The sequence below is a fragment of the Dermacentor variabilis genome, chromosome 6, assembly GCF_050947875.1.
Source record: "Dermacentor variabilis isolate Ectoservices chromosome 6, ASM5094787v1, whole genome shotgun sequence".
NCBI lineage: Eukaryota > Metazoa > Arthropoda > Arachnida > Ixodida > Ixodidae > Dermacentor > Dermacentor variabilis.
Genome location: NC_134573.1, coordinates 114,487,431 through 114,511,491, shown reverse-complemented (window position 1 = coordinate 114,511,491; position 24,061 = coordinate 114,487,431). Strand labels below are relative to the sequence as shown.

At 45.4% G+C, this 24,061-nt stretch overlaps 1 protein-coding gene across 1 annotated transcript in view; it reads left to right on the top strand.

Annotated features, from left to right (window-relative positions):
- The window catches only part of hgo (homogentisate 1,2-dioxygenase), a 68,139-nt gene that overhangs the window by 7,900 nt on the left and 36,178 nt on the right, over window positions 1-24,061 (top strand). The window contains exons 2-10 of the mRNA XM_075695519.1: window positions 368-439; window positions 3,990-4,078; window positions 12,847-12,955; window positions 14,840-14,899; window positions 15,457-15,548; window positions 19,035-19,069; window positions 19,195-19,274; window positions 21,287-21,386; window positions 22,791-22,912. Coding sequence (XP_075551634.1) covers window positions 368-439; window positions 3,990-4,078; window positions 12,847-12,955; window positions 14,840-14,899; window positions 15,457-15,548; window positions 19,035-19,069; window positions 19,195-19,274; window positions 21,287-21,386; window positions 22,791-22,912 — 759 coding nt within the window. The remainder of the gene's footprint in view (window positions 1-367; window positions 440-3,989; window positions 4,079-12,846; window positions 12,956-14,839; window positions 14,900-15,456; window positions 15,549-19,034; window positions 19,070-19,194; window positions 19,275-21,286; window positions 21,387-22,790; window positions 22,913-24,061) is intronic.

The window sequence follows — 24,061 nt, the reverse complement described above, 5'->3', positions numbered from 1 at the left end:
TTCCCCTCCCCACGTGTAGGGTAGCAAACTGGACTCAGTCTGGTTAACCTTCCTGCCTTTCCTTCTTCTTCTCTCTCTCTCTCTCTCTCTCTCTACAATTCTTAAATTGCAACAGGTGTTGTAAAGTACTAAGCTAAAAAGCTGTTTGGTGGAGTTTCGCTAATTATTTGTATATTCATTCCGATTTCTCGTGCAAGCAATGCCCACCTCTTCCAGTAATGCAGCTGTACTATTAAATTTGTGCTACTTACCACGGGCGATATTCAAGAATTAACGGTCACAAAACAAAAAACAAACGGAAATACCCGGTTGCTGAGAGATTGCTGAATTGAATTAGTAATGGCCTGACCGGTTGATTCGTTTTCAGTACCTGACGGGTTTCGGTAGCGAGTTCGCGTCCGAGGACCCAAGGTGTCCTGGATCGCTCCCTGAAGGACAGGTAAGAAACCTTTGACGGTTTTATTATATATGAAAAAAATATACATCACATTTTCCTTCGCAGCGTTGACGCACATAGGAAATATTGGAGTGAGTCAAGGGGTGATGACAATGTGAAGACGTAGCGGCAGTGCTTGACAATTAAGTGCTCCGAATATTTTCTGCTTCAATTGTCAATGTTTAGAATGGCCGCACTGTAATGACTCGCTCCGTATACACTGGTTGGCGCAAGTGCATGAATGACACTCAAAGTGAAATTAACCGCTAGATATTGGGGCAACAGCCGGGATACTTTTTTTTTCCCAAGTTCATAAATTGATTCACCGAGCCAGACGTCCCGAAGCAACACTATCATTCTTCTACTTTATTCCGTATTGCATGTGATACCTGGAGTGATTAGCGGTGCTAGAACAAGAAATTCCTGACATTCCGCGTTCTACTACTGTTATTGGCTTCAAGCCTACATCTTTCTGTGAACATCCCTCTTATTTTGGACTTGAAAGTTCGGCCACGGAAAGGGTCGTCTATCCCAAAATCTTAGCTCAAAAGAAAGAAAGAGAAGAAAAGAAAGGAAAAGTAACGAGAACACAAACCACTCTCAAAAGCCGATAACAGTATAGCAAAATAATGATAAAACAAATCTGCGGATCACAGAGAATGATAGATAGCAAAATAGATAAACTGTGGGACTACAAGAACAGCACGACTGGTAATCAAATGACGGACTTCGATCGGGCTATGCAAGACACGCCATGGTGAAAGGTTCCAAATAACTTTTCACTATATACTTGACGTTCTTTAACATGCCTCCCAAGCCCAGTGTTATTTTTTTTGCATCCCGCCCTAATTTGAATGGGGTCATCACGGCCGGGAGTCGAACCTGTGACCCTTCGCTCAGTAGCGGAACACCATAGTCACTGAGCTACCGAGGCAGTTTCCCCTCCCCTATTTGCTTTAATTTAAGGAGGCATTTAAGGTATCTAGCAAAGGTGTATTAGGTAGAACCGGTACGATCTCGCATCACGCAGAAGTTTCTCAAAGGTGCTTAGTGAGAGTCCGCTTGAAAGGTTTGCTTGAAAAAGGTTCCCTATACAGTTGGGAGGGAGAGCGGGGGGGGGGGGGGAGGGTTCTTGATGCAACAAATAGATAAGATAACGGCTAGCACAGAGCAGAGAATAATAATAAAAGAAGATCTCCAAAAGACTGACAGTAAACGAAACCGAGAACATACTAGTAAACAAAAATTAGAAAAAAAAAACCCAACTTCCTGAGGCTAGTAAAAGGCCACTGAAGTGTTGGTGGCGTATAAAGGTAGGAAATACACGAAGAGAAAGTACATTACCTTATTAGGCCTATGAATAAAGATAGTCGTTGGTTTGTTAACAAAAACGACGCATGTTAAGGCACACTAAAGATAAGAAAAAAAGAAGTATCCGACGATTACGACACTCCCTAAGTGCGAAATTTGAGCGCAGCTGGATACGTGCTTTCATTTCGCTCTATATTGAGGCAAAGGGTTTGAGACTGAAATTCTCGCACCTACTGGTAGTGGTTCAGTGCCGTCAGCGCCTTCGCAGAGGGAGGGGCAGTATGGGAACGCTGGCATGATGAGCGGCATCGGAGCCAGCTGTGGAAAAAGACGACGTTAAAGAACCCCAGCTGGTACAAATTATTCCGGAGTTCCTCACTACGGCATGCCTCACAATCAGATTTTGGAATTGGCACGTAAGACCCCGTAATTTACTTTTCTTTAATTTAAGAAGATGACGACGAAGGCGCGAGCACTGACACGAGCACGTTCGCGCGGTTACGCCGAGAGACGCCTACGCTCAACCCAGGAACGGGCGCCTAAGTGCTGCGCTCTAAAACACGTTGAGCCGTGTTAGTAAACTGCCCGTATATCACTCATACCATAAAGGCCATTGTAATCTTGACAGAGCGCCTGATAAGTCGTAAAAAAACAAAAAAAAAACGTGAGAGCGATAGATGGGTGGCGACCCCACGTTGAAGTTTACGAAACTATACTCACCATGACAATAACTGATTTTGACGGTGTCTTCTCTGACCTACTTCTGTTTTCTTTTTTTTTGTTTATCGGTAAAGATGTACTGCACTGTATTATAAAGGAGCCAAATACAGAAGTTAGCGAGGTTCTAAATCTTTCACTGCGTTCACTATACAACGGCGCAATAGCGAGAAAATACGTTGAAATCCGCGATATCACACCGACGTGTATCAGCGCAGGAGTTGCGGCACGAAATTAAAGAAAAAAAAAGAAAGAAATGGAAGCTTCGCCTTCGTTTTATCTTCTCGTAATCAACATTTTAACAGGAAATTAATGAAGATTAGACTATAAACTCTTTTAGGGTTTCTGGTTAGGGTTCATTTGAGGGTTGACAATAATAAACCCTGAACAAACCTGAATATAATCGGATCAGCAGCACCAGACACCCCGTTTCGAAGGGGAAGCTCAGATCAAAGCTGCAGGAATCACTGAAACCTTTTTCTTTGTAAAAATAGTGTGACTAAATATGTGCTATCTTGTAGAACTGCATTGATCATTCTTTTTTTTTTTCGGTTATTCAACGACGCTTAGCATTTCTAGATGAACTGCTCACCGCGAGCAGATGATAAGAAGACTGCCATATTTTCTTTTCGCTTTTTTGTTATATTTTTCTTGTCACGTAGACGCAATATCGACTGCAAGACGACGCCAAGTAGTGTTTCCATCTAGTAGCCTAACGCTATGCAAAAATAAAAGTAAGAACGAACAAACAAACGAAACTGAGGTCCACGGACTTGCGAAAAAACACCGGCGCATAGCTATAGGTAACGTGCGTGCCTATCCGATGAGTAGGTAGTAAATGAATTCGTTGTGCTCAAACGTTTACGAGGAAAAAGCGAGGCGCGCCTCTTGCCGCGCAGCTGGCGGCCGCCTCGAGCACCCGTTGTTGATTAGACTACGCAGCAAGCTCTTTGGCACTCGTACGTAGGGTACGAGTTTTCTTTTCTTTTTCTTAACGTCATATACGCGGTCGTCCTTGGCCTCCCTGGAGAAAGAAGCGCGGTGGCCGAGCAGTCGTGCAGTCCCAGTCAGAAGTTGGTGAAAGATTGGCTAAAGAAAAAAAGAAAATGAAAAAAGAAAAGAAAACTGAACGTGGTATTTGTCAGTTTATTAGTTATATACGCCTCATGCGGCTTCCCACACTTCCCACACATGCACTTTTCTAAACAATCAAGCAGCTGTTGTTCAGTATTGAATCAGTAACAACTCGCTCAGCTTTCAGTTCCATAACGCATCTAACAAGTTCGCAAGGCGTCGTGGTGGTGATTCAGTGTCGAGGGTCTGCGATAAAAGCACATAGCCGCCCTTCAATGTAGCCGGCACGCATACCTGCAACAGCGGTCGCTGTAAAATGAATCACGAAACAGTTCACTATACGCGGTGTCGCTTGAAACTAAAGGTGTCGCTTAGGAACGACAAATATACGAGCTGTTATCGTCACTGCACCGTTTAACTGCAGCGTGGAGTTTCGTCCTCTACTCCGCAGAATAACCCGCAAGTGTGTCCTTACGGTCTGTACGCGGAGCAGCTGTCCGGGACTGCCTTCACGGCTCCCAGGGAGACCAACAAGAGAAGGTGAGAGGCGACAGTATAGTTACGCGTACGTGAAAACGATAGAGTCGTGTCGAATCGGTTTGTCGGGTCGAATCGACTTGTCGGGATGAAAACCGGCCGGTCAACGAGGGTTCGTGTGAACGCTCGGGCCGAGCAAGTGTCGAGGCGAGTTAATGCGGTTCTGCCAAGCCGCCTAAAAATGGGGCTCGCTGAACCTGCTTAGAAGGATGCACGTAAACGGAGTCGGAACACGATTGGTCAGCTCAACTTCCGATTCGACCCGCTCGCGTCGAGTTCAGCTAAATGACGAAAGTCGAGCTATACCGGCGGAAAAAGATAACAGTACGTGTCCGAAAACTGTTCTCGCTGGTTTAGATCGTGCGACCAGCAAGAGCGCCTTGCGTCTGCGAAGTTGCTTTCTGTGCTGTATTTTGCTTGTGTAAACTTCTGTAAACATAGCTAGAAAATGAATGCATACTATGAAGCCGTTTCACCACTACTCGTGTAGAACTAACCACAATAAGCAGATAAGACCCATTATATCGTGTTGCAATGCATTTAAGTTTCTCATTATTTCCCCTAAGCATCTGAGGAGGTTAGGATTATATATATATATTGGCGCGTACTGACAAGTTCAGTGCTAAAATAGAGTCATATTCCAACTGACCATCTTGTACCATGTACTTAGTAATTCCACGTTTTCGGGTTCTTTATCGCTGTTACTGAAATTGCTGAATAATTGCTTTTGTATGTTTGTTTTTTGGTTGGTTAGTTAGCTATTTAGTTTGTTAGTTTGTTTGTTTGAGTGTATGCTTGCTTACTTCCTTGCTTGCTTGCTACTACGAGGGACGTCCCGAAAGTAAGTTTAGTCATTTCTTTTTAAAGAAAAGATGGTACACCAGGCGAAATAGACAATCGCCAAAAGAATCCACTCTCGTTGCTGCTTCAACGACGGAAGGCGTGCCAGTGGAGGAGTAATGACGCGTGCGCAGAGCGCCGAAGGAGAGAGGGTATACTCTCTCTCCTTCGGCAGACCGGCGTACCCGAGGTTATTCGAGCACAAATCACGATGGCAGACAGACTTGTGTTGACAACGTCATCTCCAGTGGAAGTGCGTGCTGTTATCCGGTATGAATGGGTACCTGTCCCCTGCATTGGAGGCCGCACTCTCGGGACGTTGCGTCCAAAACAATGCTGAGATGGAGCAGGCCGTGCGACATTTCCTTGCATCGCAGGTGTTACGTTTCGCCTACGACGCGCGGTTTAGCCGGCGCGGATGCAACGGACGCCGGGGCTTCGTTCAAAGCGGCAGACATTTTGGCCCGTTCGGCGCCGCCGCTACGCCTCCCTGCCAAGCGCGTCCAGGCATGTTCCAATGCCACGTGTCTTCATGTGCGTGTGTGAGTGTATGTGCATATTGGTGCCCACGCTTGTCGAAGCGCGGCAGCCGGGGAGAGGAGCTCCCAACAACTGTGAAGCAAGGGGGTCCGAGCGGCGCCGACACGACGGCTGCTCCTCCTTCTCTTCCCATTGTGCCCACGCTTGTCGAAGCGCGGCAGCCGGGGAGAGGAGCTCCCAACAACTGTGAAGCAAGGGGGTCCGAGCGGCGCCGACACGACGGCTGCTCCTCCTTCTCTTCCCATTGTGCCCACGCTCGTCGAAGCGCGGCAGCCGGGGAGAGGAGCTCCCAACAACTGTGAAGCAAGGGGGTCCGAGCGGCGCCGACACGACGGCTGCTCCTCCTTCTCTTCCCATTGTGCCCACGCTTGTCGAAGCGCGGCAGCCGGGGAGAGGAGCTCCCAACAACTGTGAAGCAAGGGGGGTCCGAGTGGCGCCGACACGTCGCTGCGCCACCTTATCCCATTGTGTCCGAGCGGCACAGTCACGTGCTCGTCTATAGAGGGATTCCTTCTTGCCCTCAAAAGCAGCTGCCCCGGACGCCAAGAGGGCTCCGATTTCTTCTGTTGAGTAAAGTGCACTCCCGTCTCTCTACTTCGGTCAACCTGACCGCCAACTCTTTGCAATGTTAGAATAAACAAGTTGTTTTGTTGTTACCAGTCGACTCATGCTTTGCCGGGACCTTCGGATGCTTCCAGTTGTACCCCAGGCCGCCAGGCCAACGCTACCCTTGGGGCTTGCGACCCAGGTGCAACAACGGGCGTCAGCGCCGAGTTCCCAACAACTCGCGCCAGCGGTGCGATTACAACACAGGGCACCGAGTTTTACCAGAGTGCATTTCTTCTGATTGCACCCTACGACAAATTTCTCAAAATAGTGCGAGGTGTACAGCTCATGATGCCACGGTGTATATATATTTTTTGGGGCAATAAAGAAAGTTTCCGTGTGAACATAAATGACGAAACTTAGTAATACCCTCTTCTGGAGACGAAACTTACTTTCGGAACGTCCCTCGTATAATTATGTTGCTGTGTTTGCCTTCTGGCTGACGACCGAAAACAGCTGACGTTATCGGTATAAAAATAAACAAAATTAGACCAACGTGCTCCGCACTGTAAGCGTGCGGAATGTGTGCCTAGCGACCTAGCTACAAAGACTTGCTTATGGCTTTCGCGAAGAAGAAGCTCGTGTCTTGTGTGGTTATCTAGCGAACGTTAAAGCGCAAAATTTCCTAAGCCGACTAGTTTGTTTCTACAAAACTGTAAACAAAAGCTCTCGCCGAGGTAGACGCCACTAGCACATCTTGAACAACCTGAGAAAAACGTATTTTTGTCCGCCGACCGTCTTGCAAAATCAGCAGCGCTTTCTGTAATCGGCGTTATTTCTGAGCTGTCAATATAGCGGTCTCCACGGTGCAGGCGTTGACAAACGCTCTTGTTTTATTATCTTTCGGTATTCGAGCCAGGCTATTCTTGCACCCTGTGACTTGATTACCTTGAGAAAAGCGGATCGATGTTGAGCTGGGACACTGTCCGCTTATCGTATGAATATTTTGAATTAAAAAAAATAAAAAATAGGGGCCAACGGTCATTCCTACCCCGGTTTCTTTTTTCCTTCTTCAGAGTTTCTAGAAAGGAATAGCAAAGACAGTGTGCACAAGACCTCAAGGTTAGGTTTGAGACATGTGTAGTGAGGCTGAGTTATAGAGTGGCGCTTGGTAGTGGCAAGAGAGAGAAGAGAGAGATATCAAAGCGAGGAAAGGCAGGGAGGCCAACCAGACGAGCGTCCGGTTTGCTGCCCTACACTGGGGGTGAGGGAAAGGGGGAATAGAAAGAAGAAAAGAAGAAGGAAGTGATGACTGTGTGTGAAGTGAAGCACCGCTACATCAAAGTGGAGTTTTATAGACGGTGATCTACGTTGATGACGTCTGGGACGACCAAATAGCCAGTGGTCGTTGCGCTAATATGAGGCTGCGGGTGAGTTATGGGGCTTACTCGAGACTTGCAAGCATTAGATTAAGAGCATCCCCAGCACTTGCACTGCACTTTGCGCTGACGAAGTATGCAACTTGCTGAAAAGCACACGAAGGGTATTTATGAGGAACCGAAGCATCACAACCACTTGCCGGTCTTCTTCGGAACATTTATCGGGAGTCGGTGCTGTGGACTCTACCGCGGTGCTCTGTATCCTTTGATGTGATTGTGGCTCCGGTTGTGGCATCGGCTGTGGCATCGGTCGTGGCTCCGGCTGCGGCTTCGACTGCAGCTTCGGCTGTAGCTTCGGCTGTGGCTTCAGCTGTGGTGGGGTCTGTCGCTTTGGTCTGTCGCGGGCTAAGCTTCAGTATTAGTGTTGTGCGGCACGACCTTAGACTGGACTCCGTCAGGCTTAGGGGGCGGAGGAGGAGGAGATGAGTTGTCGGATGTAGCGCGCTTTTCACGGAGGCATCTGCGTTCTTTGAAGGCCGACGACGTCGGGAGCGCCACTTTCTAAGGCCGCAACAGCTTCCCGACGAGACGAACGGTCTCTCGCCATCTGCTTTAAGGCTTCCCTTTCCTTCTTCATTTTGGGAGAGTCCTTTGAAGTAGCATCATGGGATTCAATGCAATCGGGGCATTTGAGAACCGTGGCTACACAGGAATCTGCAGGGTGAGGCTCTGCAGCGCGAGCGAATTCTCGCGTTCTCACACACAGCGCTTACTTGCCACAGCCTCATGCAATTGCGGCATTGGAGTGGCCTGCGGATAACTGGTCGTATGGGGTGTCTAAAGTGGCCCACCTTAACTTGCGAGGGATGAGATTTGCCCTTGAAGTTTACCTTCATACAGCGGGATGCGCCGAGTCGAGACACGGGAGTTATGGCAAAGTCGTCAACGGCTGGCTTCACTAGAATAGGCAAGTCAGCGCTGAAAATGGAGATGTCCACGTCGTGGATGATGACACCAGTAGTGGTGTCACTGTCCAGGGGAATATGCGAGTGGACCTTCATGCCGCCAAGTTCCGTGAGTTTGCTCAAAGTTCGCAGCGCAGTCTCATGTACAACGTCAATAGCCAAGACAGTTTTTCGTGTGTTGACTCTGACGTCAGTGACTTGATTTGGCGTCACTACTTCAAAGAGCATCGAGACAGACTGTCTGCTGAGCATTGAGTCGCCTCAGGTTGTCGGTAGCGAGTCCCGGTACAAACAGAATCGTACTGACTGAAGTATTCGGAGTTGGTCCCGCAGTCGACGTGCTTGAACACAGCTAGGCTCTGGTGTTTCTTCGTTTCGTCTTGCGGCTCCTCACAAGCTGAACGTCGTCATCGGAGAAGTCTTCACTGCTGAGCGAGTAGACACTGGTATCGCCGCGGTCAGTGTCGCTCTGGAGGCAAGTGCGCTTCCTAGACGCAGCCGCCACTGAAGTCGCCATCCCCATGGTAGAAGCGCGGGGACGTCAAGTTGCATCCGTGCCGAAACCCATAGGGGGCTCCCCCGTGATATACACAGAAATCAGGCGAAAATATATAGTTGAGCTGGAAAAACAGCGTTCTGGTTCGCAGTCACTTCGTCTTCGTTCGTTATTGACTGTAGGACATAAGAAGGCAAACGAGTTATTCAGGGGAAAAGAAACGTTACAGCTGAATACAAGTCTCCTAATTACTCGTTTACTGCAGCACTCACGGTACGGACGCTAACGGCCTTGCGCGAAAGGTCATTCGAGCACAGAATGGTTGCACAATGCCACTGGCCCAATTTTTTGGGGCGCGCTAAGCTGAGTGCGTCCCGCTCTTTCTTACTAGAACTAGTGTAACGGGAGCATGTAAAGGAACGCTATTTCATACAAGCAAAAGTCTACCTCTGCCGCACAATCAAGCGTAGATTAGGTGCGTAGTGCCGCCACCATTAGTGCATCCGCTACTTTTCGAGAACAGCTGAAAAACGAACGCAGTGTATTGCCTAGTACAAAGCACTTGTTGCTCTGACAGCGCTGGAGAAAAGAACGGTACGGCGTAGCAGCTTAGTAACGTTTCTCACGTTTTTCTTTTTTTTATTTCATTCAGAAGCGTTTAGCAAACGCAGCAAACGAGAAATCTTGGGATAAAGCAGTTCGACAGCTTAAGACTTCTTTTGTTCTTTTCCAATTCTTCGTTTCTTTGAGATCTGTCTTTGTTCTTTTTTTTTTAACATTGCACTGCGTGCAAGAGAGTCGGCTAACTATACTAGTATGGTTGGGCACGTTCTACTAAGCTTTACTAGTGTGTGTCGCTTCGTTTACTCGTTTGCAGATGCTTTACTTCGGCAAAGCTATGTGTGCTCCTGGGAAGCTGGGTTTTCTGAGGTGCACGTTTACGAATCTTTCAAACGTCGCATAGACTCAATAGCGCGTTTCACGACGACTAGGAAACGAAATCCGACCACGCGTAGAACCGTTCAGAGCGTGAAAGGTTAAATGGTAACTATACACAGTAGAACGCGAGCTTGGTTGGTGGATTACACTCGTTAAATGCCGAGCATGTTATTTTTCTCCGGCTGTGGTGTGTTTTTTTTTTATTTAGAAAGGAAGTAAGTAAAAAAGAAAACGAAGTACGAGGAACGTGGTCCTTGAAGCCACCGCACGTCCGGGTGGTTAGGGATTTTGACAGCGTTTATATGGCTGTCAAAATTCGCGCCGTCATGGAGCTCGATAATATATTCTCAGGGCTCGTTAAGTGTTTCTCGATAAAGTGATCAGCAGCTAGAGTTCGAGCAAGGAATGTCGCTGCATATTAGGTCAACGAGTTTTGACAAGTTGGCATGACAAGTTCTCTTGTATTAACGTGGTTGATCACTGCAGGCCTCCATCTCCGTGTTGAACCTCTCTCTTGTACAAGTTTGCCTCAATAAATGAGAATTGTACTGCTTTTGAATGTGTACGGTATAAGACTAAACGTTATAACATACTTTCTTAAGAACTTTTCATGGAAAAATACTGGTCCAATGAGCGTACAAAAAATGCCGCGGATTCAGCTTCCTTCTTTAGTGCCCTTTTCAACGGCACCAAATGGCTTGCCGAGTGCTATCATTCGGGAAGACAGCGGTGCGTGCATTTTTAAAGTACGCTATTCAGTACTATGCGCCAGTAAGTACCACGATTTTGTCCCTTTGCTGAAGTGGCTTAACGAAAACAAAACGTCGTTTGTTTGTCCGTGTAAGGGATACTATGGATAATGCTTATTCTTTAACGTTTTATCTTTTTTTTTTGGTACATCAGAAGCCAAACCCGCGCGATGTAGAAGAAGCCCTCGCTGCGCTTACACGCATGGCGCTTTCGCAGTGAGTCTGCAATTGCTCATCGACAGCCGGCTGCGCAAAAAAACGAAAAGAAAAACAAAGATACAGGTGCCTCGAGCGCGACATGCGCAACCGCGCAGCTGCGCTTGGAGTGATATATATATATATATATATATATATATATATATATATATATATATATATATATATATATATATATATATATATATATATATATATATATATATATGCAGCAACTGGCTTTGGTGATAGAGAAACTAGGCGTTTAGAGGGGGGAATGTACCCCAGGCCTCGTTATTCTAAGCTGAGGAAGCGGAGGAAAGTATACTCGTGAGGAACGACAGGAAACTGTAACACGTGCTGCAGATGATGCACACTGCGGCTATCGAACGTTCCATTTCACGCACGTTCGATCGTCATGGCGTAACAACGGTGACCTGACTGAGGGACGCTGTATAGTTTTTTGAGCCGCAGTTCAGGGCAGGCGGCAGTGCGTGCGTAATATTTGCGGCTTTCGGACAGCTCCAATTTTGTTTACATTCAGTGATTAATTTTCTTCTGAGATATCGTGATCAAAAACCGTGGTGCTCGAAATTTTGCTGTGTTTATATTCCAATTAACACGGAACGTTCCACTCAAAGCACCTCGTGAGGTCGTTGGATCACCCTAGCAGATGAATAATAATAATAATAATAATAATAATAATAATAATAATAATAATAATAATAATAATAATAATAATAATAATAATAATAATAATAATAATAATAATATCTTTATTGCCATAACACATATACAGCATTATAATCAGGCCTGTCTAAGCCTACAAGGGCTTGTGGGACATGGCCCTGCAGAATTGGCAAGGCAATACATTGAAATAGGAAAACAATCACATATCAAAGAAAATAATGACGCTGTTACATAAAGCGCGCGACATTAGATTTGGCTGCGCAAATTTATTTCAGTAGTACCTAGAGTTCAAGCTTACATAAAACGAACAAAACATACAACACAAAATGCAAGAATTCAAATCTTTGAAACAATGTCCTCATAAATGTTACCTGAGATGAGAAGGCAAAGCAATGTGAATATGTAACATGTTTAGCCTACAGAGCACGTATCATCTTTTTCAGTGATATTTTCGAAGTTGCTGTGAAAATGCCCTCTGGCAGGTTGTTAAACAGATTAGGAACGTACACACATCGCCAGGCCTCACCGTATCTCGTTGCGGAACGAGGCACAGTGAAACGCAAGCCCGAACGGAGCATGCGCACAGGTTTATGCCCAACTTTGAAATCTGAGTTCCAAAAATGACGTAATACCACTGTTTCAACAAACAATGAGCGGAACGAAGGAAAACCTACGGCGGTAAATATGTTTCGAGAAGAAAGCAGAGGCGAGTTATACGCTACACTCTGGAGCATGTTTGTTAAAAGAGCGTCCACCCGGCTTTCCCAACGCGCAGAACAGAAGGCGAAAATTGGGATGCCGTACCTTAATATTCCGTATGCAAGAACGTTCACAATTGTTTTTTTGACTGAAAAAGGAACTACAGTATAATAATAATAATAATAATAATAATAATAATAATAATAATAATAATAATAATAATAATAATAATAATAATAATAATAATAATAATAATAATAATAATAATAATAATAATAATAATAATAATAATAATAGTAATAATAATAATAATAATAATAGTTTGTTTCCACAAGAACTGTTGTACCACGTTGCGGGGGAAAAGAGGGGAAAAAGTTGCTGAAGGCAACTCGCAATCAATCACTAATGAGTTTCGTTGATTGATTTAATGAATTATTGATTGAAACTTTGATTAGACCGACAAACTGACGCACTTATTTAAACTTCTTGCTTGCAACTATACGTGGGGGGAATGACCCGCTACAGTTTATGATATCCAGATTCTGCGACGTGATAATGGCGAAGGGCTCTTGGAGTGAATGTTCACCACAGGGTCACTCTTGCATTTTGCCTCTGCGCTAACGTGGACGTCGTAGTTTGGAATCGAGTCCGCGGAATCGTGCTTAACGTGTATATACATATAGGGCACATTTACAGAAGTGTGATCCCACTAATGCGTGTCACTTCCTTGCAGTTGGCTGTACCGTATCAGGCCGTCGGTGCAGCACGCGCCATTCACCAAGTACAACGGGAGCAAGAACCTCAACTCCGACTGGAACTCCAATCACCCGAACCCTAACCAGGTACAGCATGGGTATATCTGCGTGTAATGAAACTTGTGCGTGGCAGTATAACGTTATTTCGGCACGTATACGACATCGCTCTGGCAATGATTGTTTGCTGAGGAACCGCTTTAGCGGCATTCTTGCCCTTCCGTTGCACGCCGCTGCGATTTTCGACCAGCCACCATAAGCTAGGTATGGGGAAGCGGACCAATCGCAGACGCCGGCACCACCCTCCTCATCCGGTTATTTATTTTTAGTGCGCTGGCTCGGCCCCATCGAAGCTTTTTATCCTTGAGCGTGCCCCTCGCCCCCTGGCAGCCAATTAGATAAAAGAAAAAACGCTAAATGTACGCAGTGTTATTCGTTCTTTTTCTTTCAAAAACCAAATAAAAGGGACCTCCAACAAACGAGGAGAGCATTTGATTGGGCGGTTCAGACAACGCTGCGGGTCACCGCCCGATGCGTCCATTGGTAGCTCCATAAATTTGATGTGAGGAGATGGTAATAAAAACAGATAGGAATAGTTTCACATTATAGGGCTATATAATTGGCCGTCCAGATCACGCGATTTATGTTATAACGCCGTAGGACATTTTTCTTTGAGGTTTTTTGAAGTCTAAGGTTTATGCCAACAAGCCGACGACCCCCCACGCCTTGAAGGAGAAAATTGAGCGCTGTATCAGAAGTTCAGTTACACTTATGCAAAACGGTTATCAAAAATTTTAACAAAAGAGTGCGTATGTGCCAGCGAAGCCATGCAGGCCACTTACCCGATAGGCTATTCCATACATAACCATATACTAAATATACGTTTTGAATCCATAAAAATTTGCAATTTCTAACTCTGTTGTCCATGAAAATTACTTCTTGCGTGAATTTTAGGACACCCTTTATTATTATTATTATTATTATTATTATTATTATTATTATTATTATTATTATTATTATTATTATTATTATTATTATTATTATTATTATTATTATGCTACAACCAGCCGACATACCAGCATGGCGGCTTTCCCCGGCCTGACGATAGATGGTGCCACTGGTCAAAGATGGCGCGCCCTCATGAAAATTGCTCATATACTTGCGGCCACAATCAATAGCAATGCCAACAGTTGAAAAACGAAGCCGTGTGAAAAAAGAAGCGACAGAAAAATATCACTTCTTTAGTGCAACCCTCAAGTCTATGCTTAATTTTAATAGGCCAAAGGAACAAACATAGATAAAGCAGATCCTGTCTAGCTTTTTCTCCCGTCTTCTTTTGTCCGTGTTCTGTCGCGCTGCTCAAGTATAACTGCGAATGAACATGCGGAATTTCGTAAGCAGGCTTTCCCACACACCTACCTTGCCCTAACCAAAAATGGCTGCAAGGGGAGACACGCGTTTTGAAAGCTCGGACGGTTGTGGGGGGAGCGGAGAGTGGCAGGTATGACGTCACGAGCTCGTATGTTGACACCTTAATTAGGTCCTAGCCAGAGGCCCGCCATTTTGGTTAGGTCAAACTAGGTGTGTGGAGAAGTGAACTTGCAGCTAGGTATTGCATAGCTTCTGTTGCTTTCCGGTCATTTTGTTTTAGCGTAATTCCAAAGTGGCTTAAGGGCATGGCGGAGTGGGCTGGTCGGTGACTTTCCATAGTCGTTGTGCTCAATGCAGATGAAGTGCATAGGACATAAATGGACACGGCGAGGACAAGAGTTCTCATCGTCGCTCGTCCTCGTTGCCCCTACCTGTGCCGTGTGTCTTGCATTTGTGTTGTATACCCGAGCACCGTCCAAGGTGACGTTGTTTCAATCACATGCTGAGGTTGTCCGTTTACGGTAGACAGTAACTGGACTTGTGTAGCTCTTCAGGTCGTGTGCAAGAACGTTCTGGCGCTGGATCTGTTTTCCTGTATTTCAGCTCCGATGGAAGCCCTTCAGCATTCCAGAGCAAGTGAAGACGTCTGTCGACTTTGTTGACGTAAGTTGAGAGACAAGCCTTCGCTCATTATTGCGTTTTTTATTATTAGAATGTAAACGATAGTTAAATTGCTGAATGCGTTTTTGTACACTCGCTAAATGGCGCCTCAACTTGTCAACGTAAAGAAATGGCTTTGCAAAGTTTAGCAACACAAGAAATTTAGGTTCATTTTATTTCCCTGGAATTCGAAGCCGATAAACAGCATTTCAAGAAATAATCGTAATAAGCAAACAAAAAGCACCCTGTAAGAGAAGAGAAGAACCAAACAAAAAGTTGCTGAGAAACTTTACCTTGAACGCTGCAATTCATTAATGTCCTTCGTCGAATTTGATAGAAAGGCACAGTGACATGCTTTCGACGTTTTCGCTTGGTAATGATGTGTAAGACTTTTTGCGCTTCGAAATGGGGCAAAAAATATAGTTGCATTTTGTCCTTGAGCTTATCTCTCTGAGAGAGAAGGATTTTAACGATAACATAACAAATGAACAGCGAATTTCCTTTCGTTGCCGACTGAAGGCTTCCCTTTAGTGTGCCACTCCATCGCTTCTTTTATCCAGGGTATTAACACTGTGTGTGGGGCAGGTGACGCCAGGACCCGCCATGGGGTCGCCATTCACGTGTACTGCTGTAACATCTCCATGAAAGACAAGTAAGTCTAGAGGCTAGTTTAGCATTAAAGTGAAGCTCCATTTATGATCGTAGTGTGTTTCACTTTTATTGGTGTGCGAATACACTGTCTAGTCGAAAGCAATTTCAATTGCACATTGATCAGGAGGTCGAAGCAAGCATTTAAAGCTAAGCACAGTGGTTTTTGTCACGCAAAACACCATAATTCAATTTTTAATTTAACTCCTGCGGGGACGGTAGAGTATCCGTCTCCAGTGCAAGAGGACCGTGATTCAAATCCCGGTGCCGCGCAATTCTCCTCCGGGAAATACAAAAAAAAAAACCGTGTGTTGAGAAAATTGCACAAACAGGCCTGGAGTGCGGCCTGATCCCGGTGACCAGAACCGGTAACGCACTCTCTCACCAGAGCAGGATTGGCCACCCTGGTGCAGTACTTGGCCACAACCTCCTATATGAATACAACAATCAAACCCCGGCCCTCAGTCCCCAGCAGCCGCGAAGCAACTGACCACGGCGGCGGTCAGATCTGTAACGCTGCAGAGGGTGCTAAGAATACCTGGCTCCGGACAGGCCGCCATTGGAATCTGAACCTGGCAACGTTTAACGTTAGAACGCTATCTAGAGAGGCGAGTCTAGCAGTGTTATTGGAGGAATTAGAGGGCAGTAAATGGGATATAATAGGGCTCAGTGAGGTTAGGAGGACAAAAGAAGCATATACAGTGCTAAAAAGCGGGCATGTACTGTGTTACCGGGGCTTAGCGGAGAGACGAGAACTAGGAGTCGGATTCCTGATTAATAAGGAAATAGCTGGTAACATACAGGAATTCTATAGCATTAACGAGAGGGTGGCAGGTCTTGTTGTGAAACTTAATAAGAGGTACAAATTGAAGGTGGTACAAGTCTATGCCCCTACATGCAGTCATGATGACCAGGAAGTCGAAAGCTTTTATGAAGACGTGGAATCGGCGATGGGTAAAGTCAAAACAAAATACACTATACTGATGGGCGACTTCAATGCCAGGGTAGGCAAGAAGCAGGCTGGAGACAAGTCAGTGGGGGAATATGGCATAGGCTCTAGGAATAGCAGAGGAGAATTATTAGTAGAGTTTGCAGAACAGAATAATATGCGGATAATGAACACCTTTTTCCGCAAGCGGGTTAGTCGAAAGTGGACGTGGAGGAGCCCGAATGGTGAGACTAGAAATGAAATCGACTTCATACTCTGCGCGAACCCTGGCATCATACAAGATGTAGACGTACTCGGCAAGGTACGCTGCAGTGACCATAGGATGGTAAGAACTCGAAGTAGCCTAGACTTGAGGAGGGAACGGAAGAAACTGGTACACAAGAAGCCAATCAATGAGTTAGCGGTAAGAGGGAAACTAGAGGTATTCCGGATCAAGCTACAGAACAGGTATTCGGCTTTAACTCAGGAAGAGGACCTTAGTGTTGAAGCAATGAACGACTATCTCATGGGAACCATTAAGGAGTGCGCAATGGAAGTCGGTGGTAACTCCGTTAGACAGGAAACCAGTAAGATATCGCAGGAGACGAAAGATCTGATCAAGAAACGCCAATGTATGAAAGCCTCTAACCCTACAGCTAGAATAGAACTGGCAGAACTTTCTAAGTTAATCAACAAGCGTAAGACAGCGGACATCAGGAACTATAATATGGATAGAATTGAACAGGCTCTCAGGAACGGAGGAAGCCTAAAAACAGTGAAGAAGAAACTAGGAATAGGCAAGACTCAGATGTGTGCGTTAAGAGACAAAGCCGGCAATATCGTTACTAATATGGATGAGATAGTTCAAGTGGCTGAGGAGTTCTATAGAGATTTATACAGTACCAGTGGCACCCACGACGATAGTGGAAGAGAGAATAGCCTAGAGGAATTCGAAATCCCACAGGTAACGCCAGAAGAAGTAAAGAAAGCCTTAGGAGCTATGCAAAGGGGGAAGGCAGCTGGGGAGGATCAGGTAACAGCAGATTTGTTGAAGGATGGTGGTCAGATTGTTCTAGAGAAACTGGCCACCCTGTATATGCAATGCCTCATAACCTCGAGCGTACCGGAATCTTGGAAGAACGCTAACATAATCCTAATCCATAAGAAAGGGGACGCCAAAGACTTGAAAAATTATAGACCGATCAGCTTACTGTCCGTTGCCTACAAAGTATTTACTAAGGTAATCGCAAATAGAATCAGGAACACCTTAGACTTCTGTCAACCAAAGGACCAGGCAGGATTCCGTAAAGGCTACTCAACAATAGACCATATTCACACTATCAATCAAGTGATAGAGAAATGTGCAGAATATAACCAACCGTTATATATAGCTTTCATTGATTACGAGAAAGCGTTTGATTCAGTCGAAACCTCAGCAGTCATGGAGGCATTACGGAATCAGGGTGTAGATGAGCCATATGTAAAGATACTGGAAGATATCTATAGCGGCTCCACAGCCACCGTAGTCCTCCACAAAGAAAGCAACAAAATCCCTATAAAGAAAGGCGTCAGACAGGGAGATACGATATCTCCAATGCTATTCACAGCATGTTTACAGGAGGTATTCAGAGGCCTGGAGTGGGAAGAATTGGGGATAAAAGTTGATGGAGAATACCTTAGCAACTTGCGATTCGCTGATGATATTGCCTTGCTTAGTAACTCAGGAGACCAATTGCAATGCATGCTCACTGACCTGGAGAGGCAAAGCAGAAGGGTGGGTCTGAAAATTAATCTGCAGAAAACTAAAGTAATGTTTAACAGGCTCGGAAGAGAACAGCAGTTTACGATAGGTAGCGAAGCACTGGAAGGGGTAAGGGACTACATCTACTTAGGGCAGGTAGTGACCACGGATCCGGATCATGAGACTGAAATAACCAGAAGAATAAGAATGGGCTGGGGTGCGTTTGGCAGGCATTCTCAAATCATGAACAGCAGGTTGCCACTATCCCTCAAAAGGAAAGTGTATAACAGCTGTGTGTTACCAGTACTCACATATGGGGCAGAAACCTGGAGACTTACGAAAAGGGTTCTGCTGAAATTGAGGACGACGCAACGAGCTATGGAAAGAAGAATGATGGGTGTGACGTTAAGGGATAAGAAAAGAGCAGATTGGGTGAGGCAACAAACGCGGGTAAACGACATCTTAGTTGAAATCAAGAAAAAGAAATGGGCATGGGCCGGACATGTAATGAGGAGGGAAGATAACCGATGGTCACTAAGGGTTACGGACTGGATTCCAAGGGAAGGGATGCGTAGCAGGGGGCGGCAGAAAGTTAGGTGGGCGGATGACATTAAGATGTTTGCAGGGACAACATGGCCACAATTAGTACATGACCGGGGTAGTTGGAGAAGTATGGGAGAGGCCTTTGCCCTGCAGTGGGCGTAATTAGGCTGATGATGATGATGATGACACTGGGAACAGAAGTTGCTGCAGCTCTGAAAACAAGTTTGCGAAAATTCTCACGTTTATTAGGATATTTATTTTTCTTTCCTTTATTCCAGGGCATTGTACAACTCAGATGGGGACTTTCTAATAGGTGAGCTTTCAACCCCTTACTGTCTTTTTTTATTTACACGCACGGTTAACACGTGACCTTAACTGCGAAGTTGTGCAGTGTGGATGGGCAACGAGTGTTTACTGTCTGCTCGTTGCGCCTTGCAGTTCCGCAGCAGGGCAGCCTGAACGTCGTCACCGAGTTCGGCAGGATGCACGTGAACCCGAACGAGATCTGCGTCATTCAGGTGGGCAACAAAACTTTCGCTCGCTCGGATAGTGTTTCGTCTGTACTCATTCTCGAGAAGTCTTTAGAAGTGAAAAAGAGAGAGAGAGACGAGAAAAAAGAAACCATTGGGTTGATCTTCGACCCGATGTGCTAACGAACAGCAGTGGGAAAGTCTGCGCCCGCGTTTGCTCATTTGGGCGACTGCGCATTTCTCGGTGTGTACAGTACTCGGTGTACATTACAGAGTGTACAGTACTCCACGACTGTCTGCAACTGTCTTCGTTAGGTCGCGATACTTCTCTCTTTGCTTCACCATTTCTCTCTCTCTCTCTCTTCAGATGGCCTCCGCATTCTGTGTTGTCTGGTATCTGGTCCACTCCCTCTCTACTAGATGTTCCCTTCGCTGCCTTTCTGCATCCGCCCGTCGACGTTTGATTTCGAGCTGCGCTTACGTGCAGCGTTCTTCTTTTTTTTTTTTGCGTTTTTCCAGCTTGCCAAGCCTCCGCTGACTGCAAGAATGGCTTTTCTTTTGCAATTCTTAAAAATTTATTTTACAGCTAAACTTAGTTTTATCGTTAGTGACTGTCCTCTCAACGCTTCAGTTTCAGTTTATTTGTTGTTTCGCTCCAGTTTCAGTTTCAGTTTATTTACCTATTTGCGCATATTTGCATTGGAATGCGGAGGAGGAGGTCCCTCATTATGGAGCTCTATGGGGACGTCCTGTCCATAAGACAATGGTGTAGTACGTCTTAAAAGCATCACATAATAATAAAAAAAAATACAAACTTTCAGTAGAGATTAGAATTGGAAGTGTATATTGTTATGAAGAGGAAGCCCAAGAGGGACACGAAGAGGAAGTGGTAGTCTGTTTACCACTTCTTCTTCGTCTCCTTCTTGCGCGCACGGTCCTGTCCAAATGCACCATAACAATATTATTACAGTAAGGTATAATAAGAAAAAGAAATTACAAACTAAGTAAGAAACATGTCGGCAATTAGGCAACCTACGGAATTCGCCGGCTGGGTGCGTCTATTTGTGCAGTTGCCCGCTCTTATTCTTTCTCTCCCCCTTTCACTGTTTCCCTCTTCCTTCTCCCACCCCATCCAGGGGGTACTGTTATGGATATTGTCAAATTCCACCACATTGCCAAATTCGCCATTTCGTCCGCTCCGATTCGCCCGGAGAGTCGCTACGGCCCCTGTGACTAGCTATAAAATGTCACCAATACAAAATTTGAGAATACGACGGAATTTGACAATGTCCACAACAGCACTTCCGCTGCGCAGTTAACTGCTACCACGCCACGCATGGAAACCACCGTTGACCATTTATCTCGGCATGTGCAAATTGTTGCCGGCGGGAAAGCATACAAAACAGCGGCGCATACTTTTGATATATACCTTCGTAAGACTGTCTACCCGGTGTCATTACCTAACTTTCCTCTAACTTTCTGCTCGAAAATTTCCCACTCGTAATTCGCCTTGAACGGTCATTTAGATAGGCTTCACTCACAGCATATTATCTCCTTCAAGGTGTTAAACCACCGATAACACTACAGGGCTGTAGCCCTCTCAAGATAAATCTGAATTTCTCAAAAGCCAATCTGAAATAGTGAGAACCAACTTCACGTAACTTTAAACCGTAATACCTTGTAAATATAACGCGCAAGTTGCAACGGCTTTACTCATTCATACCAAGCATTATTACACACTGCAGCGAAAACCAGAACTACGTATACCCTTGCAACGTCCAGTGCACACACTAAAAGGTCCACTGATCATATTAGGACTGAATCGTCAGAATGATGTTCAGTTTCGTAGTCAACGTATGTGACGGTGTACTCATTTATGTTTTTACTATATGACCTTACAGACTTACATACAGCTTTGAAGAAATGCAGCACGGTACCGTATCAGGACAAGCAATGAACGGCGCGACTGATAGGCGACACTCACAGCACAAACAAAATAAACCGGATTTCATCGCACGCTGGCAGAAATTCGCCGACGCAAATTTCTCTGTCTCTTTCAGCAAGGAATGCGTTTCCAAGTGTACGTATCCGGTCCCAGCCGCGGCTACATCCTCGAGGTCTTCGACAACCACTTCGTGCTGCCGAACCTTGGTCCCATCGGTAAGGTGCCAAGCGTCAGCCCATTTTATATATTTTATTCCGGATGACGAGAAAGGAGCCCGCTTAACTTATACTGCATTTATCCGCAGCTGTCGTTGCACGAGCTTGAGGTTTCTTAACTTCACGCGTGTCGAAGTTGCCGGAAGGCTAGCTTACACTTCTATAACCGTGATCGAAAGTATGCGGACCAGGGTGTCTGGGAAAAAATAATCAAAAGAAAATCGAAGCCGTATTTGTCGATAACTCTGACTGGCAACCTGGAACCAATGAATGCAGTGCGATCTTTGCAATGCTGTCTGCAGTTTAGTCTTAAATTTCAGGTTAGAAGTCAAGACATGAACAATCATGTTAAAAAGAAATTTCGCAGGTCCCTTGGTCGACCTTATGAACGCGTAACTCACCCGACTAGCTGTGCTGGCTTTGGTTCGACAGTAAGGCAGACAGTCGGGCGAGTCGGTCGACGTTAATACGCTAAACACCTCAAACTGGACGAAAAACACGGGAATAAGGATACACAGGATGAGCGCTGTCATACAGCGTTTGTCCTGTGTATGATTCTTTCCGTGTCTTTCCTCCCGTGGCGCTGTTTGAAATAGGGTCTCGGTCCGGACACTTCTGAATACGGCTGTACAGTTTTCGTGCCGCATTGCGTCAACTTTTGTCCACGTAACAGTAACTTCTTTCTTTCCTCTTACCCAATGCGAAGTAACGCACTTTAAATGCACACTCGCTTGCGCGAACCTATCTGCCTTCCCAAGTAAATTCTCTCTCCAGTTTTACGTCTAAAGGAAGGAAGTCGCCTGCTCTCAGGGCCATATTTAACGATCTTACTTCGAGACGTCTAGTCGGTCTCGTGTTGAAATTGTACGGCTAAAACATTCTGGAGTGATGTACAAATTCTGGCTCCTCCTTCTTTTTTATCGTTTTGTCAAGCGTTTTCTTCGCTCCTGACCGTGGCCTTTGCGTTCCCCGTATTTTGGAGGCCATGCTCAGACTGACGCGCTCGTTCCTACCACTTGAGGCGCGACACTACAGCCTTCACTTCTGAGTTCTAGGAAATGTGTGTTCGAATCTTTAACAACGACAAGGACCTGGAGCGGAAACCTCTCCGTGGCCTTCTTTATTTCTATATGTGTCGCGATCTTAGAACTTCATTTCACTGCCTAAATTTATTATGCCTTTGCTCACTCTTAATCTTGTGTCAATTTCTTTGGATGAGGAACGTGTTGCAGTGACACGTTTGGCACCTTGTGCTCCACCGCTGTCGCACAGCGACGGTTCTTGTCACCAAGTCTGAAACGACGGCACTGCCATAATATGTCTGTGTGGGACTAGCACGCCGCCATACCTGTTCTCTGGATGTCATGAAAAGAGGTGTTATACTGCGCGCTGTGTATGTTTCAGGTGCCAACGGACTGGCAAACCCCCGCGACTTTAAGACTCCGACGGCTTGGTATGAGGACCGCGACGTGAACGGCTTTGTAGTCATCAGCAAGTACCAAGGGTGCCTCTTCCAGGCTTCTCAGGTAAGTGTTAATGACATGACCACGCTGTTCGATGTGCTCATAATGATAACGGATCAAGGTTCTACGTCATAAATGCTTGCCCTCAACCATGATAAACGTTTAGTAAACAGTACACACTAAACATTTTTACACCCTTATGGGTGTTAATAGGGGTGCTTTCGACATTTACACCCATGCCCACACCCTTTTAGCACCCTTTTCGGCCGAAGCACCCTATCACAAGGGTGGATACAACACATAAGGTGTGACTTTGCTCAAAGAAGGGTGTTAAATCGACGCCTGAAGGGTGTTGAACGTATTGATGCATAAATCTGAGTAACGTGTACACGTCCACGCATTGAGCAACGTGTGTATGTATTGCATTTTTAATGCGAAAGCGTTTCATGGCCTTTCAGGTAGGAAAGGTGGCGTTCTCCGCAACAACAATCCATACGGGACCCTGCTCATGCCAATCTTGTCATTTCCCTTGAAAGCATTCAGAAAGCATTCAGAACCGCGCCGCCCATTTTATTCTCTCAAATTATTCACTTCATTCTAGCGTCACGTCCATGAAAAGAACACTAGGTGAACCTGACCTTTGGTTACGTCGCAAATACTTTCGTCTCTGTCTTTTTCATAGAATATGCTAATTTAACCCTTCCCGTAAAGAAAATCTTTTCACCACACCAAGTTCTCGTCTCGCATCGACCATCAACACAAAATTGATGTGCCATTCTTCCTTTTTGCCAAGAACAGCCACTGAATGCAACCGCCTTCCCGCCTCAACAGTCTCAATTTGTGACACCACTAATTCAAGGTCACCGTTCAAATTATCTTATGGTTTGATTTTCTATTTTTGCGCTGCGATGCAATTATTGCATATTTTCACCACTTCTTTCTGTTGTGCCTACTAGGCCTTGAATGTATATAATAAATAAATAAAATGTGAAGTCATCACCGTCTTGTATGACGTCAGTAGTGATACAGAAGGTAGTAAATACAACAACGTTAAGTATGAGCAATTATGGGTAAATAATGTGAAATGATGTGAATAAGGGTGGAATAAATTGCATTAAGGTTCGTACAAACTATAGCACGGTGGATTACGGGAGATTAAGGTAGTATTGTGAAGAACACGTGACAATGTATGAACTAACGTATTATGGTCAC